The 18,795-nt window shown below is 44.6% G+C and overlaps 1 protein-coding gene across 1 annotated transcript in view; it reads left to right on the top strand.

Moving 5' to 3' along the window:
* The first annotated feature begins 5,812 nt into the window (after nucleotides 1-5,812).
* The window catches only part of GAS6 (growth arrest specific 6), an 81,077-nt gene continuing 68,094 nt past the window's right edge, over nucleotides 5,813-18,795 (top strand). The window contains exons 1-2 of the mRNA XM_026845847.1: nucleotides 5,813-5,958; nucleotides 6,533-6,605. Of these exons, the coding sequence (XP_026701648.1) occupies nucleotides 5,813-5,958; nucleotides 6,533-6,605 (219 nt within the window). The remainder of the gene's footprint in view (nucleotides 5,959-6,532; nucleotides 6,606-18,795) is intronic.

The following is an 18,795-nucleotide window of genomic DNA, read 5'->3' as shown; positions in this document are numbered from 1 at the left end:
GAGACACAGGGTTTCCAAGAATCCTGTGAGCTCGTGTGAGAGGCACCAAGCCGCCTGGCAGGAGAGATGCTGGCTCTGCATATCCACACAGCCAGTGGGATGGAGAGGCTCGGCCAAAGTACTTTTTTTGGCATGTTATTCTCTCAAAAAGCACTCAGAAATATAAATTTAAACTGACAAGTTTAAATCACTAGAAAGCCCCATGGAAGAGGCTTGGTATTGCTCATGTGGGAGCTCTCAGTTGACATGCGGCGTAGAAAGATTCAGTCTTATGAGAAGACGAGTTTAATGTTAGCTTGACATCTTTTCTTGTGGTGTTGATGCAGAGAGATGTGGTAATTGTACTGCTTTTGCACAAGTGCAAAATTCTGGCAGCCTCACATTAAGAAAATAAACCATTAAAGTTTGGACTGCAAAATATGATCCAGTTGCTCTTGGTAAAAAAAAAAAATACTCAAGATATTAAAGCTGAGAACAGGGCTTTCCTGTTTTCTCCCATTTATCTGCTTTTATGTGCTCATAGCTACTGAAACAATGGGGAGAACAGGGAATAATAAAACTGATTAACTTTAGAAACGAGTGTAGATCAACTGGAAGTTATGACATTTCTCCATTATCACTGCACTTTGTAATAAATCTGGGTCTCCAAGGACCCCATGACTGAAGAATGCACACAGAGAGCATTTACCATGACTCTCTGTGAAAGCAAGTTGTTTGGATGTACAAATATCACTCTGTATCATAGAATCAAAGAATCATAGAATTGTTTGTTAGAAGTGACCTTAAAATCATCTAGTTCCAACCCCCCTGCCATGGGCAGGGACACCTTCCACTAAACCAGGCTGCTCAAAGCCCCGTCCAACCTGGCCTGGAACACTGCCAGGGAGAGGGCAGCCACAGCTGCTCTGGGCAACCTGTGCCAGTGCCTCACCACCCTCACAGTGAATAATTTCTTCCCTATATCTAATCCCAATCTACCCTCTTTCAGTTTAAAACCATTACCCTCATCTTGTCACTACCCTGACAAAGAGTCCCTCCCCACCTTTCCTGTAGGCCCCTTTAAGTACCGGAAGGCCACTATAGGGTTTCCCCGGAGCCTTCTCTTCTCCAGGCTGAACAACCCCAACTCTCTCAGCCTGCCCTCGTAATGGAGGCACTCCAACCCCTGATCATCTTCATGGCCAACCTCTGGACCCACTTGAGCAGGTCCATGTCTTTCTTATACTGGGGGCCCCAGAGCTGGACACTGTACTCCAGGTGGAGTCTCACAAGAGTGGAGTAGAGGGGGAGAATCACCTCCCTCGACCTGCATGCCACACTTCTCTTGATGCAGTCCAGGATACAGTTGGCTTTCTGGGCTCTGAGCACACAGGTCATAGTCAGTTTTCCATACACTAGTACCCCCAAGTCCTTCTCCAGAGGGCTCCTCTCAATCCACTCATTGCCCAGCCTGCGTTTGTAGATGCGATTGCCTGACCCATGTGCAGGACCTTGCACTTGGCCTTGTTGAACTCCATGAGGTTTGCACGGTCCCACCTCTCAAGCCTGCCCAGGTCCCCCTGGATGGCACATCCCTTCCCTCCAGCGTGTCGACCGCACCACACAGCTTGGTGTCACTGGTGAACGTGCTGAAGGTGCACTCAGTCCCACTGTCCACGTCACCAACAAAGATGTTAAACAGCACCGGTCCCAACACTGACCCCTAAGGAACACCACTCATTGCTGCTCTCCACTTGAGCCATTGACCGCAACTCTTTGTGACCATCCAGTCACAATGTGACCAATTCCTCATCCACTGAGTGGTCCATCTGTCAAATCCATGTCTCTCCAATTTAAAGACAAGGATGTCACATAGGACAATGCCACTGTGAGACAATATCCCATTGTCTACCAGTTGCATATCTACACCAAGTGAAAGTCAAAACAAACTAGGTGTGGTATTGCATTAAAAAAAAAAAAAAAAAAAAAAAAAAAAAAAAAAAAAAAGCCCACAGGACAAACCACACAGCATAAGCAGCCAGAAATACAAACCGCATGTTCTCTGGCACTGCTTGCCAATGTTTCATGTCTCTGACTTCTAAGCCTATTTCCCTGTGGCAGTGTGGGTTCCCTGCATGTATTTACTTCCATGAACAGTTGTCTGCCTTTTCTTAGTTGTCTTTCAGTGACTCTTTAAACCCTTTCATCTTCTGAAAACCATCACTCTCTGGAAGGGACCTGTTGTGGCAAGAGCCATGGTGCAGTGCAACTCAGGCTGCAATGCTGCAGAATAAATAAAGGTCTCACCCGTGGCAGCTGGAAATCCCACTTTCAAGAATGTTCCAGCTTTAATATGTACCAAAAACCTACAGAGAAGAAAAAAAAATAGCTTTTAAGTACATTTCCTGTTTTCCAAAAGAATCTGGACATCTCTGGTTTCTCAACTCCAGTCACTTTTGTGAAAGCAGCTGGGAAAATGGTTTCCGTCCCTTGGATGCAGGCTGCTGCCCTGGCTTCAGTGCTGGTGGCCACTGAAATTTAAGCCACTTGATCAAAGCTGAGATCATTTTTCTTCCTTTTCAAACTGCCTGTTCTACTGAGGGAGAGAAGCAAGACTTCCTAGGACTTTCCACCAGATCCATCACCTTGTTCCCAGCAGAGATAATACCTCAGCGGAAAATGCAGATTCAAACCAGTTCAAAGATCCTAATAGTTTCCACATAGAGGAACTCCCCTCTGTATTAGCAAGACAGTGGTCACAGGAGCAGGGACTCCATGCTGTCCACATCCTACTGACAAGCTTGGCTGGTTTCCTTCAGGGTCAGTGCAGGAAGCTGCAGCCCTGCCAGTGGCTCAGTGCTGGGCTTTTGTCTGTGTGAGCTCCTGAAGCTTGGTCAGGTGGGAGATCAGTGTAGCTGCGTGTTTTCATATATGCATCAACTATGAAAGAAACTCTGAAAAGAAGGACATGTCTGACTGCAGCATGTAAATTACTTTATATCTTCGGCAATTGTCTTGAGAAAGGTCATTAATCTTCAGCTAGATTTTATCAGGAGCAAGCTGTCTTCTGTGGAATATTTTGTTTTTCTTTCCCCAGTTCAGTTACCAGATGCAATACTGAGCAAAATTCCCTCCATACCTGTGGGTTGGGAGCTGAGGTGGACTGTGTTCCTCTCATCTGCATGGCTTTTGGGTCATTTGACAGGTTTCAAATCTGAACCCTTTTTTAAAAAAAAAAAAACAAAAACAAAAACCAAACACAACACAGCTGATTTCCTCCAGGCTACAGTAAGAGAAGTGTCTAAAAATTCCCATCCTTCCAAATCCATATTTCTGATGTTACCATCAGCTTTGTTGTCCTAGTCTCATTTATATGTTATAGCAGCTTTTCTTCTTATCACGTTCCACAAAAACAGGCAGCGGTCCAGATTACAATGAGATGCTTTTAGAAAGCATCCATGTTAACTGCACAGCACATCCTCAGCACCAGACATTGGTAATTAACCCACCTTAAAACACTTGGTTAATTCTCAGATAAAGCCCAAGGGAGCAGCCTGCAAAGAACACCCATGGAAAGAGCTTTCATGACTGTGTGTGTCATGTATGTAGCACCATCACTTGGTCCCTCTTGGTGACCAGGTGAATTGGTGCTGCATGGATGTAAAAAACAGGAAAAATAAGTTTTAGTCAGTGTAGTTGTCCTCCTTCTCCCTGTATGAAAACTGGACCTGGTGCATCTTCTGGCCTAGGCTGGAGAAAGCCCAAAGGTAAGAGGAACATCTTTGTCTCCCCAGTACCATGGCATCTCACTGCTTTGATCACCCTGTAGTGATAAAAGGAGTGCTTGGTTTGAGTTTAGACTTAGTTCAGCAAAAAAATGATCTTTTGTCAGGAAAGGCCTTTCTGCCTGTCATGCTGGTCATAAATCATCTCATCTGATTTGTGTATATTTTGGGCAGAAAGGCAACCGAAGGCTGTGCGCAGTGTACCGCTGAAAGATGCTGTTTATAACCATAGGAAAACAAAGTTCATAGCCTGCTTTAAGCTGCATGTGTCAGCTGATTATTTTTTTAGAACACAATATTATTCCTACTAAGGACAGAATCTGCTTTTTTTTTAATTATTATTTTTTTTGTCTCTTCCACCTTGTGTTAATTGTGCTTTGTTGTGTTGCATCCTCGCTGCTCTCTGGCTTGTCCTCTTAGGTTCATTTTGTCCCTCTTGACAAAGAAACCAGGTCTGTGGCATGGAGTATTTATTTGCAGAACCCCAATAGCTGTGGTTTTCTAATATCTGTACTGGTCTTGGAAGGGGAGGAAAAACTAATACCTATGGGGTGAAATCATGGCTCGGTGGAAGGCAATGGCAGCATTCCTGCCGGCTTCACTATGGCCAGAATTTCACCCCAGGAGCGCCTGGGGAACTACATATCTTCACTGTCTCCTCTAACTGCCTGCCTCAATGCTGAACCAGGCGCTCACATTGATGCCTGTCAGCTGCTGCCTCCACACAGCCCCAGAAGAAAGGAAAAATAGGTCTGGTGGCTGCTCTGGGGCCAGACTGCTCCCCTTTTTAAACCCTCAGCTATTGTATTTGTTTCTCTTTGTCCCCTAATTCGTTATACTGGCAGTTATGTTAATGAAGCTCAGCTTGCTTATATCTGGGTAGAAGGAGGGTGCCTGTACCTGCTTCAGGGCTGGTGCAGAGGGGCTGCAGCACGCAAAAGAGATTATTTAGGAATGGGGAACTGTCCATGCCCAGGACCAGGTGATGCCCAGCCATCACTTCACAGCAGGTTAAGGTCAACACCCATGGCTTCACTTCACATACCCATGTTTCTCGGCTGGCTGATCCTCTGTGTGGACCCACCTGCAAAGTCACCTTTAGCCATACAGGGCACTTTGGCCCTTACTGCTAGAAAATGGCTTTAGTTGGCACCTGAAACACATGTGAAAGCTTGGTACCTAAATCAGGCTCACTGGGTCCCATCCTTTCCTCCTGTGTTTTCTTCAGCAGATGTTTTCTTACAGCAGCCTCAGAGTGCTGAGACACAGTGAGGTAAGAGATGCCTTGCATGGCTTACTCCCCTGGAAAACATGAGGTTAAATACTGTAAGCTCTTGGCCAAAGCAAGCCAGTGTCCTCTGGGACTGATCCTTCCCTTGCTGAAGTCAATGGGATCTTTGTCTGATTTTGCTGGCTGTTGTGAATTATTGTCTAAATTATTTCATCATTTTGGGATTGAATTTACCATGTCCATAAATAGTTTATTACTCTGTGCCGGAAAGACAGCAATTGTATCTCCTATTCTGTTTATTATTGCACTGCTAGGCTTTTAAAATTATAACCTGGCATCTCTTGCATACAGGGACTTCTTGCCATCCATTACTGTAAAGTCAGGATTTCAGCCATGTTTTTAGCACTGAGAATGGGAAGAACAATCGCAAATCACAGTTCAAGTCTTACTGTTAAAGATTTTACCATCCTGGACCTTGTCTACTCAAATAACATGGAAAACAGAGATTTGTGTATAACCAGCTTACCCCAGTGGCTGATATCAAAGTGGGAACCACATGGGAAAGATGCTGCTCATGGGGAAGGTACCCCACTGGTTTGTGATCCGACTTTGAAGTTTGCCATTTTTCTCATCTTCACTGTTTTTCAGAGATTAAACATAATGACTTGGGAGGGCTTATGCCCAGGACTTCTAATTCCTATACAGTAAAATGTCATGGTGTCCTGGTTTAAAGGGGAAATTGTTCCGGCAGTAACCCTTGAGCCAGTCTGACCAGGACAAGATGTTAGAAATGTGCTCTCCACTGCAGCCGGTGAGAATGGCCCTACCAGGAGTCTTTGGCAAAAAGCACCAGGGGATACCAGAGCTCAACCCCGGAGATATAGAGGATCTGAGGCCTGCTACACTCCAACTGAAAAAGAAATATTGGCAGCGTATGAAGGAGTTTGAGCTGCTTTGGAAGTGGTTGGTACTGAAGCACAGCGCCTCTTGGCACCTTGTCTGCCAGTGCTGGGCTGGATGTTCAAAGGCAGAGTCCCCTCTACACACCATGCAAATAATGCCACATGGAGTAAGTGGGTCACACTGACCACACAATGGGGTCACACAGGATACCCTGGTCACCCAGGAATACTGGAAGTGATCACAAGTTGGCCAGAAGGCAAAGATTCCAGAATGGCACCACAGGAAGAGGTGATGCTTGCTGAAGAGGCCCACCCATATAATAAACTATCAGATAATAAGAAGCAGTACACACTGTTTATTGATGAATTCTGTCATATTGTAGGAAAATATCGAAGGTGGAAGGCTGCTATGTCCCACTCAATGAGTCACAGAAGCTGCTGAAGAAGAAGGTGAATTGAGTCAGTTTGCAGAGGTGAAAGCCATCCAGCTGGCCTTAGATATTGCTGAGCAAGAAAGGTGACCAGTGCTCTATCTCTATACCAACTCAAGAATGGTGCATTTTGCAGGTGAAAAAACCCTGGAATAATTCATTCTAATTTGTAATTTCTTCTGTATAATCCTTTTTATTCTTTAGTACCTGCCAGTCTCTGAATGATGGTGAATTGGAAGAACTTGTGGCCAGGAAGGCCAATGGGATCCTGGTTTGCGTTAGAAATAGCGTGGCCAGCAGGGACAGGGAAGGGATCTGACCTCTGTACTCATCACTGGTGAGGCTGCACCTTGACTCCTGTGTTGTTTTGGGCCCCTCACTACAAAAAGGACATTGAATGACTCGAGCGTGTCCAGAGAAGGGCAACGGAGCTGGTGCAGGCTCTGGAGCACAGGTTGTACGGGGAGCGGCTGAGGGAACTGGGGGGGTTTAGTCTGGAGAAGAGGAGGCTGAGGGGAGACCTCATCGCCCTCTACAGCTGCCTGAAAGGAGGTTGCAGAGAGCTGGGGATGAGCCTCTTTAACCAAGTAATAAGTGATAGGACAAGAGGTAATGGCCTCACATAGCACCAGGGAAGGTTTAGACTGGATATTATGAAGCATTTCTTTACAGAACGGGTTGTGAGATGTTGGAATGGGCTGCCCAGGGAGGTGGTGGAGTTCCCATCCCTGGAGGTGTTCAAGAGTAGGATCAACTTAGCGCTGAGGGACATAGTGTAGTTGGGAACTGTCTATGTTAGGTTTATGGTTGGACTGGATGATTTTCAAGGTCTATTCCAACCTAGATGATTCTGTGAAATGTCCTGTGGGGGTGGTGACAGCAGTGGAAACAGAACAATTGGCAGTGTGGAGGCAAACACATCTGGGCTGCTGAATTATGGCAAGATATTGCTGCTCTGGTAGAGACACTGGTTGTGAAAGTATGTCACATAAATGCTTGTGTACCCAAGAGTTGGGCCACTGAAGAACATCAAAACAGCCAACAGGTGGATCAAGCTGCTAAGATTAATATGGCTCAAGTGGATCTGGACTGGCAACATAAGGATGAAAAATTTATGGCTCACTGTGCCTATGATTCCTCAGGCCATCAAGGAAGGGATGCAACACATAGATGAGCTCGTGATCGAGGGGTGAACTTAACAGTGGAGTCTATTGCGCAGGTTATCCATGAATGTGAAATGTGCTGCAACGCAACAAGCCAGTTAAAACCTCTTTGGTATGGAGGATGATGGTTAAAATATAAATATGGGGAGACCTGGAAGATTGATTACATTATGCTCCCACAAACCTGGCATGGAAAAAACTACATACTCACAATGATGGAAGCAACCACCAGATGGCTGGAAACATACGCCGTGCCCCATGCCACCACCCGGAACACTTCTTGGCCTTGAAAAGCGAGTCTTGTGGTGGCATGGCACCCCAGAAAGATCTGAGCCAGATAATGGGACTCATTTCTGAAATAATCTCATAGACACTTAGACCAAAGACCACAGCACTGCATGGTTATATCACATCCCTGATCATGCACCAGCCTCTGGGAAAATCAAGCAGTACAATTGGTTGCTGAAAACTACACTGAGAGCAATGGGTGGTGGAACTGTCAGACCTTGGGACACTCATTTAGCAAAAGTCACCTGGTTAATCAACATTAGGGGATCTGCCAATCAAGCAGGCCCTGCCCAATCAGACCTTCTATGTACTGTAGATGGGGTTAAAGTCCCTGTAGTGCACATTAAATATATGCTGAGGAAGAGTCTGGGTTATTCCTGCCTCGGGTCAGGGTAAATCCATTTGTTTTATTACTTTTTCCCAAGGACCTGGGTGCACTTATTGGGTAATGTAGAAGGATGGGGAATTCCTAGGTGTGCCTCAAGGGGGTTTGATTTCGGGTGAAAATAGCTGATGAATTGAATTGTATGATGGTAATTGCTGAGTAACCCTGTTATTGTGTATCATTATCACTATGGTTGATACATATTATACTGATGACATCATATTAAGAATCACCCAGGTTAATGAAAAAGGAACTTTAATGAAGCCAGGACTAGTTTCAGCAACTGGTGACCAGTAACTTCCTCAAGATTGACATCTTCAGCTCGCAGACTGAGCATGGACCGCACCAGATACATCAGCTATGAGCTTCACATGTAGGAGAGACTACGTGCCATTCCCCTGCTGCAACCAAGGTCACCCAGTCCAGTGACTGAGCCAAGCCTGCATCACCCCTCCTGCCTTAAAAGACTGTCATGACAGGTGGAACCCAAAGTTATGGACTAAATGAACTCACTACACATTTTGGAGGGATGGCCCATAAACTTATATATATATATATATATATATATATATATATATATATAAAAATATCGTAAAGCAGGAAATAAGATCTCAATTAGTTAGAATATGTTGGAAAACATAGAACCTGAGCATAATGGAAATGGTATGGAATAGAGGGTGGATATTGTCCTGGTTTTGGCTGGGATAGAGCTTGGGTTTTTTTCCTTCTTAGTAGTTTGACTAGTGCTGTGTTTTGGATTCAGTATGGGATTTGATATGATAAGAATGTTGATAATGTACTGATGTTTTTAGTTGTTGCTAGAAATCAAAGACTTTTCAACTTCCCATGTCCTGCTAGTCAGCAGGTGCACATGAAGCTGGGAGGGAGCACAACCAAAGCAATGAACCCAATCTGGCCAATGGAATATTCCATATCACATAAGCTCATGATCACTATATAGATAAGGGTTAATCAGAAAGCTCACTCTGGCTTCTGGGATTGTGGGTTCAGGTTCTCTCTTCTCTGGGATCACTAGCCAGGAACGGGCTGGGCAATGGTCAGCAGGTGGTGAGCAATCACATTGTGCATTAGGCATCTCTATTTTCTGTTATTATTATTACTATCATTATTATTTGAATTGTATTTGATTTCAATTATTAAATTGGTTTTATCTCAACCTATGAGTCTCCTTACCCTTACCCCTCCAATTTTCTTCCCTATTCCTTGAGGGTGGGACAGGTTGAGCGAGTGGCTGCAGGGTGTTTGGCTGCCAGCTGGGTTTAAACCACGACACATGGAAAACGAGATGCAGACATTTACTCTGCTCTTGTGCTCTTGCCGAAAATTATCTCATCCATGCTTCTTAACCTCTGACATTGAAGGGCGTGATCCAAAAACCTCAGTGGGACAATTCAGGGGAATTTCACTTTGAAAAAGGCTCCTAGCAAGCGTGTAACCTCCTTGGAAAGACTGTGTAGCAATCCATCATTTTATCTGAATGAGGTTATCCCACAGGGCACCCTTGGCTAGTGGCCCGTGCTGGGCATGACCCAAAAGCAGAGCACCTCCTGAGCCTGTGAATCTCCTATACGGTACCTCTGCTTGTGGACATATAATTTTTGTGTTATTTGCTCATATTTTGGCATTGCTGCAAAAACTTTCCTGGCCTTTGAAATGTGAAGGTGTGTACTGCGCAAACAATAAATCAATAATCTAAGTTGAGACTCGTCATGAGTGAGGCTTGCCTGCAATTGCCTCCTGGCAATCATTTAAATTAATTTCTTTTAACACTTCTGTCATTGCTCTTTACAGAGTCCAGAAAAATGCATGTGAACAGAAGGAGGTGCCGCCTTCAGCAACTTCACACCTGACATTACCTCCATGTGTCAGGAAAGCTTGTCACGAAAAGGCAAGTGCCAGCAACAGATACCTGCTTCCCTTGTGTTTGACATTGCTTGGAAACATTTTGTGGTTTCAAAGCCAAGGCTAGGGAGGCTGTCCGGAGAAAGACAACCCTCTGAACAGGTTATTTATGAGACTCTATAAGAAGGGCACTTAGGAACATGGATTGAAGTGACTATGCCAAGGACATCAGACTGTGTTGATGCCCAACTGTTCTGTCTCTGGCCCACAAAGTCTCCTGGAGCCGCTGCACCTCTGAAGCTTCAGTGCCTTTCAGTGTGTTGTGGGCAGCAGATGTGTGTGTGTGTGTTTGTATGCAGGGGTCCTTCCAACCTCAGCCAGACCTTCAGTTTTCACTCTTTCTGTCTCTGCGTGGCCAGCCCTGCCTCCGGTGCTGCCACTGCACCAGACCCACTTGCACGCTCCGCTGCCCTGGCTCCTGGCAGCTGGTTTCAGTGGCCAGCCCAGGAGCTCGCACTTCCCAGAGGCACACCACCAGCCCCACACCTCCCACCTGCTTCTAGCTGGCAGCAGTGGCAGGACACATGGGAGACATTGTTGCTCACCCCCATGGCCGGGTGCACTTTAGGGATGTCAGTAGTTTGACTTTTTAATTTGGAAACACTGCTGCTCACTGCTTGGGACCTCAGAGGTTGCTGCCCCCAAACCAAATAAGCACCAGGCATCAAGGGGAGTGGGTAATGTAAGAACCAGGTGGGAATCAGTCCCTAATTGATGTGGACAATGCCAGGCACTTGCCAGACAGCGTCAATCATGGCACAGGTTGAGAAGGAGCAGGCATCCAGACTTAGCAGAAGAGGATGTTTCCTGACAGAAAAAAAAAAAAAAAAAAAGCTCAGGCTCAGCAAATGTATTCTGGTTTTCAGTTTCTGTGGTTACAGACAAAGTTTCTTCACATGATCACAACAGCTCAAGCATGCAAGTCTTTCCAGGAGAGGTTTCATGCTGAAATTTTTGGCTCCTTCAAAGAGAAAGCTTGTTGGGCTCAAGCTCCCCCCAGGATAGAAAGGTTTTTGTATATGGGATGTCAAATCAAAATTGCTGGTTTTCACTCCACTTCACGGTTCAGCCTGGCAGGCATCTGCCAGATCTTCACCCTTTTGAGCCACGTTCCTTTAAAAATCGAGCTCTCCACAGTCAAGCAAATAATACTCATTCAAACTACATTTTGATGAGTTGCAAAAGAAGTGAACTTGTGGAAGGAAAACCTCGAGCACAAAGAGCATTCGAGTACGAGATAGTTTCCAAATATCTCCTACAACCGGATGAGCCAAACTGGAAAATTGTGATGTAGTTTCTGTTGACCCCCACCCAAGCTCAACACTGTTTGGGCCACAGATTTTAATCTGGCCCATCTTTACTTATTACTCTTGAAAAATAAAATAGAGCATTCTAAGAGAGTTTTAAAATAGCTCAAGTGTGACTCAAATCCAGCAAAATCATGTCATTTTAAGCTTAAAGAAAATGTTTTATCCTTAATTTGCCATGCAATGTTCAAATCCACAAAATGAGGTGCTGTTCACACCACCAGCTTGTTGTGACTCTTCTGGGCCAGAGCCAGAAGCAGATCCAGGTTTCCATGGGTGGAGGCAGAGACCAGCGTTTTGTGTCTTCAGCCTTTGCGCAGAGGCCAAGGTGAAGCGTGAAGGGAGCCATCTGCGGTTGCATCTCCGTTTGAGAGACGCTGTGGGCAGCGCGGAGCTGGGCAGCCTACTCAGAGTGGCAGGGATGGCAGCGTGGCATGTTCCCCAGCCTTGTGCTGCTCACCAACTTATTTTCAGCAGTATTGGGCAGCCCTGCTCCTGTAAGACTCTCCATGGATTTGCATGGATGTGGGACAAGATTACTTTCTCCCATTAGCTTTACTTTTCACCTCTTCTTTTCTCAGTACCTTAGGGGGGATTGTGCTAATGTCTTATCGACTTCTCTTTCCCTTTTCTTTTTGGCATGTAAGTTCTTTCTTTTATCCTCCTTTCCTCTCATCTCAAACACAAATAAACCCCCTTTTTGCTGCAGCAGCATTCAGGGCTGGCTTTTTGCTACACTTCAGTGTGGTCTCGCACAAACCCCAAGGGGCAGGTGATGACATCTGTTCTGCCGATGTAGGGCCAGGTGTGTGGCTCAAGGACACCCTGGTGTAGCTTCATGATGCAGGTAAGCTATAACCTCTCTCTCTGTACATATATATATGTATTTATGTACAGAATCTATATAGTGACCAAAGGAGGCACTTTAATGACCCCTCTAGCCCCCAGCCATTTGAATACCCTTCTTTTACTCATCTCTTGCCACATGCCAGCTGTAGTGTTAGAAGCATTGGTGCTGGCACTAAAGAAAGGGAAAAATCCCATATGGCCAGAGGTAAAGGAGCATGTAGGGGGCTGTTTTTAGGCTGTGTATGGACTTAGGCTGGCCTGAAGCAGCCCTGGAAGGGCAACACAGGTCAGGACAGAGGTACAGCTCTGCAGTGCCCCAGGTAGCCACAGGAACTCCTTCCCTAGCACCCCACTCCCATGGATGTCATGGATGAGATCATGGAGATGGACACCAGGAGTCACTCTGGCTGTAGGCTCAGCACTGCATGGACAGCCTCTCCCCACAACACAGTGCAACTACCCTCTCCTGCCTTAGACTAAGCCATTGCAGTGTAGCGACTTTAAACTGGGACATCTGCAGTCCACTAGTGGAAGGTTGGATGAAGTGCTAATTTCAGAAACAGGAAGATATTTAACAAATTATAACTCTCTTCCCTGCCAGGCGAGTATCAGTGTTTGGAATAGCTGTAAGAAGGCAAGCTGTAAACATCCCCCAAGCAGCCTGGCACAGGGACACTGAGGCAATTGCTGTGATGCTCTGGTTAGCAAACATGGCTAATCACTCTGATATTTTTCCTCCAGGCATAGACAGACCAGAGATTCCCATAAAGACTCTGTTTTACAGTCTCTCTGAAGGGTAATTAGCAGCAATAAAAATATTTTCAAAATTGCTGGCTGGTTAACAGCATGCACAACATAGAAGAGCTTTGAGTCGCAGCATTGCCTATGATGAGGCATGAAATGCCTCCAAACCCATAAGCAGTCCAAAACAAAAGCCTGTGTTTTGCCTCTCCGTCATACAGCAGCAGCAGTGTGAGACATGCAGGGGAGGGAGGCGTTGCTTCAGGCAGGACAGAAACATAAAATCCAAATATTGTGTTTAACCACTATCCAAGTAAAAGAAAAAGAAATCTCCCTTGTGGAAACTGAATTCAGAACTGTGCTCCTACACAGGGACGGCTGGTGCCAGCAGGAGACATTGTTTTGCATCTTCACTTACTCGAGGAGATTTGCAAGAGGAAGAAGCTCAGTGTGATGGTGTTTTACTGATCAAGGTTGTGTCCTCTCCTGAACCCCTCAATTGCCTCTTCGTGTTCAGATTGCAAAGTGTTCCTGCTCTCCTCAGAGGTTCCTTCAATGAGCCAGAAGGGAAAGGTTTGAAAGAGGTGAGAGGTGAGGGACATGCCATGGACTCTCTGATGAGCCTTACAGCTTGCAAAGCTCCCAGCCAACCTACAGCCCTGTGCCTGTGCTGCTCAGAAGTCACTGCCTTCAGCTCTTGGGGACAGCATGTTCCTTCCAAACTGATTGAAAGAAGGAGCAACAGGAAATCCCATCAACTATACAGTAACCAGAGATTTGGGGCTGGCAGAAACCAATGTGAGAGTCGAGAGACAGGGCAAGTGGTGAACCCACCTGAGCTCCAGGTGTGCCCTTCTCATTGCCCTTTCCAGTGATTTTGGGCCTCACACCTGACAAAGCAGCCAGCTTTAAAATGTTTTCCAACATGTTAGACAGCACAGTACCACTGCCACCCTGACAGTGAGGGTGACTGTAATATGCAAGTGTTGTGACTGATAATGAAACAGACTTTATCTTGGTTACACCAAGATCTTTCCCCGTTAATATTGTTTTAAACTACAAAATGTTTAAAAATAGATAAATTGGATGTGACCAATACATTAGTATTGGTTAATTGGGAGTTGGTAGGCTGGTCAGTTTTACATCCTCTGGAATCCAAGTCCATGTGAGAAATCAATAGAGCAGCACAATGATAGTCTTCTCCTATAAATCAATTGGGGCATCCCATAATGTTATGCTTAAAGACGTTTTCCTCTGGATACTTCTTTACTGCATTGTTCTTCACATCTGTTAATGTCATACATATACAGAAAAAAAGAGTTTTCCGTTTACAATTCAGAAATAAGCTGCCATTTTTCTGTGATCAGAAAATATTTGTCCATAAACTCATCGTCAGAATTATCTTCCTTTCACTAACAAGTATCTCATTGTAAAATTGACTTCTGGAATGGCTCAGAAGGAGCCATTTAATAAAATAATATGCATAAACATACAGTTTTGAGTTTCTGCATGTATCCTGTATGAATAAAATATTTCATTTAAATCCCATTAGTGGCAAGAGTTAGTTTTTAAAAGGGCATTTTTTTACCCTAGTCTATTAATAGTATTCAATATTAAATTACACCCCAAAACTGCAAAATTGTAGAGGAATTTTTTTTTCAGAACACATAAAATGTCTAAATAATTTTCATGAGAGTGCTCTTGATGAGAATAAATTTCTGCAAGGAAAATATTTAGACAATTAATTTGTCTAAGCTACTTGGCTTAAATTTCAAAATGGTAATCCTACTCAAGTACTTTAAGAGCTTTGATCGGTTTCTGGTTGGCATTAAATGCGAAACATCAAGTGGGATTTGAATCAAAGTGAGTGAAACAGGTTTTGATCATTGGCTGCAAGGCTGCTACCTTTCTTTGGCTCATTATTGGCAAGATATACTTCTACAGAGACATTTGTGACAACAGATCTTGCTTTATTGAGCTGACACTATGCCATCTAGCTATAACAAACATATCTCACATTTGGGTTTTGAAGTGTTTCTATCCTTACCCTCTTCTGGCATTGTCAGGGGCTGGACATTGGAGAGAAAGAGCTTTCCTTTGGACCACCAAGAGCATGTCCCTGACTGTTCTTTGCACAGTGCATAACTACAGAAGATGCAAGGTTATGGGGTCTGTGGGAAGGATATTGGGGATTTAAGGATGCTGAGGAGCCCTTAGCAGCCAAGGCAGCTTTGGACACTCAAAGAGGGACATGCTATGAGCTCTCCCTTCCCTCCGCTTAGCTGCTCTCCAGCCAAAGGTACATGTACAAAGCTAATGCAGTGTGCAAGAGCATTTGGGGAAATCAAACGTCTGTTTGATGAGGGATCAAAACATAATAAACAGAGGTATGTCAAGAAATGTTGCGCAAAGGGCCTGAGAACACATTATTATTAAATATAAACTGCCACCAAAGCTCTGCAATGGCTGGGATGCTAGTACGATGAGAAAGTAGTTGCTACTTGGCAATATCAGTGCTTGGAAGTTATCGGATGACAGCCCGTTTTTCCAAAGACTTTTCTCATTGAGGGATGCAAGCCATTCTCATAACGCTAATAGCTGCAGGCCAGCTCAGAGTCCTGTGAGCCAGATCCTGCTCTAATCCCTTGCAATTGCAAGGTGAAAGAACAAAGGGCTATATCCTGCCATTGATGCTTTTTCAGGCCCCTTAACGGACATAGCTTGGAGACCCAGATATAGATCAATGGCAGGATACAGTCATAATGACCCAAACTGAGCTGAAAGAATGTCTTCCTATTTCAGCCTAATATGACAGAGCACTTGTGCCTAATGGAGACCAGATTTTTCTTTTGAACAAAGTTGTCAAAGTATCTGTTGCATCCCAATGAAGGAATGCTTGAATAGCAAATCCCAAACCTAACACTTCAATAAATGCAGCAAATTCGGTATACTATACCTCACTGAGAAGTTTCTGCAGATCCTTTCAGTTCAGACTTTGCAGGTAGAGTATCTTGGCCGAGACCACAGGTGGATTTGCTACCAATAAAATCAGCCACCTTAAAAAATGATGGGTCATGATGCTTTCCCGCAGCACTCAGTACAAGCTTTGCCATGTCCTTCAGTTTATGCAGGCCAACATCTGTGCAATGAAACCATATTTTATTGTTCACTAGCTACCGATCAAGTCACTGAATATTTAGCCTTTCCTTATAGTGTGTGCACTACTGCATGGATCAGTAAACACAAAATCAACCACAGAGGTTTCAGCTGAACAGTATTTTTAGAAGTAACTTATTCTTCTACCGGTGGTTATTAGTCCAAACAACTCATGACAGCTTAATTTCTCTTTAAACTTTTTCTCCCTCACAGTCAGAGGTAGCATTTCAAAATATCTGGAAGGGTGCTATTTGTTTTTCTTCCCAAAATCTCCACAAAGATGTTGTGGATAACCGCAAGAGTATCATCCACATTCCTTTATGGTAGTACGTGGGGATATGATTTATTCAAAACTAGAGTGTACTTTAAACACATGCCAAGCCAAAGCGCGTCGAGTCCCAGAACGGAGCCCTGGAGAATCCACCTAGACTGTTGACAAACCTGGCTCAGAAAAGCAACCTCTACACTGTCCAAGAGTAACAGGGTATATGACAGTGCTGCTAAAAGCCTAGGAGGCTAATGCAAACCAACCAGGCCATCTGGGGCTGTTTAGCTCTTCTTACTGTGTGATACCATGATTTGGCATGAAGGGCTGGAGCCTCCAGCAAAATCAGACATGACAAAATCTTCTGAGCTGAGTCAGAAACAATAATCATTCTTTTCGCTGCAAAGAAGCAGAAATCACTGACTTCTGCATATCTGAGAGCAGTCTGACAGATAGGAGTGGCTGGGCAGCATTGCCTTTTGCCTACTGATCCCCCTGAAAATGTGAAAATGCTGAGGACAGAAGGGCTCATTAGGCTTTATTGCACAGTAAACATTTACAGTGTTGATTCTTGTTCCGGTAAATGAGGCTACATCTACATCTACAGGGAGAGACAGCTACTGAAGCAGCAATTGGTCAGGATGGGCCCTCCCCTCCTCTGATGCTTTTTCAGTCGTGCTGTGTTCCTCTCACGCAGGCCTGCTCTCTCCCAGGAGAAGCTGGCAAGGATGAAGTTGCCCTGAGATGAAATGCATAACATTGTAATTTTTCAGTCTTTTTGCTTTATTGAGGCAAACTGTGCATTAGGAAGAGTCTTTCAGTGTATGTCCTGGAGAGAAATAACTGTTCTTCCTTCTTGCTGAGGTGTGACAAACCTGATCCTGGTGTGACACAAAGAAATGGGGAGTGGGAGCCCAGCTGCTGTACCTACAGATCAACAGGGGCACACCTGGGATAGGCTTCCCCCCACACGCAGCACTGCATAAACACAAATATCAGTTAGCAGGGGCAGAAACTTGGGGACCAGACATCCAGAATGATGCCATCTCCAGCACATAAATTCCTGTAAAGTGGGTCTGCTGCAATGGTCTGTGCCTAAGGGAATAAAGATGTTTGAGATTATGCAATGAGGTAGCCTGAGGTAAAGCTAAGCATGCTTTTTACCGGGTTGCTAAAAGATAAGGGTTCAGAATCTCAGGAGAAAGTAGAGTGGAGCTGAACTCGCACGTTCAGCTGTGCATCTCTGGCAGCTGCCACCTGGGAGGATGAACAAACCTAAATCTTCCTTTATGTATTGCTTCTCTAAAACTTTTGTGAATGCTCCCTATAAACACTGCCCCATAAAGGCTGTCAGTTAAGGGTAATTTTTACAGTAGTTTTAAAAGGAGGTGAGTTCAGGACAGCTCATGACAACAGTAGAAGAATGTTGCTCAAAAGAGGTGTAGGTTCTGCCCCAGCCTCTTCGGAGGTTGCTTCTCTGCTGCCTCGCACCCTGCCAGACTACCAGCTTTCCCATCACCTGGGTCATAGGGGTGATGTTCTGGTTCGGTAACATTTTTGCCCTCGCTTTGTGGGATGCACATGACTACCCACAATGCAAAACAATGATGCCTCAAGCTGTTTTGGTTTTGGTGCTTTTCTGCAGCTGATATCCTCATGTCACAAAGCCCCAGACTTGCATAGGCTGAGCTGTGCAAAAATTCAAACAGTGACCTAAACTTTGTGATGGTGGCTGTGGAAAGGAAAACAAGAATGTGATTCTGTGATTGCTGAGACAGACATGCTCCTATAGTCACAGTTTGCTTTTGAATTTGAGGAGTTACTGAGAAATTTAGCCAGCCTGGAAAGGGATAAGAGGGAAAAAATTCCCACAAAAAAACCAAGATGACTCTGGGAGCAGAAGAGCCAACAAAGTCTGGATTCTTGTGTTTTATTGTTTTGTTTTGTTTTGTTTTTTTCTGTTTGGTGACCTTCTGCATCCTACTGAAATAACCTCAGCCACTGTCCTGGCCTCTGCACTCTTTGATATTTTTTATTTTAATTTTATTTTTCTTTTATTTTATTTTAATTTTATGGCTATGGTCATTGCCTACCCCATATACAATTTAATATGGCATTATTTCCAAAAAAGAAAATCACAAAGCCTGAGAAGAGGAAAGAGAACTGTAACTCTAAAATTAAAATAACCAAAGAATACATCTGTGTCTTTCCCAATATTGCCAATGTCTTCCCAGTTCCTTCCCCTATCATCTGTATCTTCTTGTGTCACCCTGACCACTGTGCTGCCTGACACCGTGCACAGCCTGGCTTCCTTAACATGGGTCTGGTAAGGATGGAGCTCTCTCTGGTTTCCCTTTCACAATAGATTTTATTTTAATTTTCCTCCCTTA

The sequence above is a fragment of the Athene cunicularia genome, assembly GCF_003259725.1.
Source record: "Athene cunicularia isolate RWA chromosome 1 unlocalized genomic scaffold, athCun1 chr1_part1, whole genome shotgun sequence".
Taxonomy (NCBI): Eukaryota; Metazoa; Chordata; class Aves; order Strigiformes; family Strigidae; genus Athene; species Athene cunicularia.
This window is presented reverse-complemented; position numbering and strand designations above follow the sequence as displayed.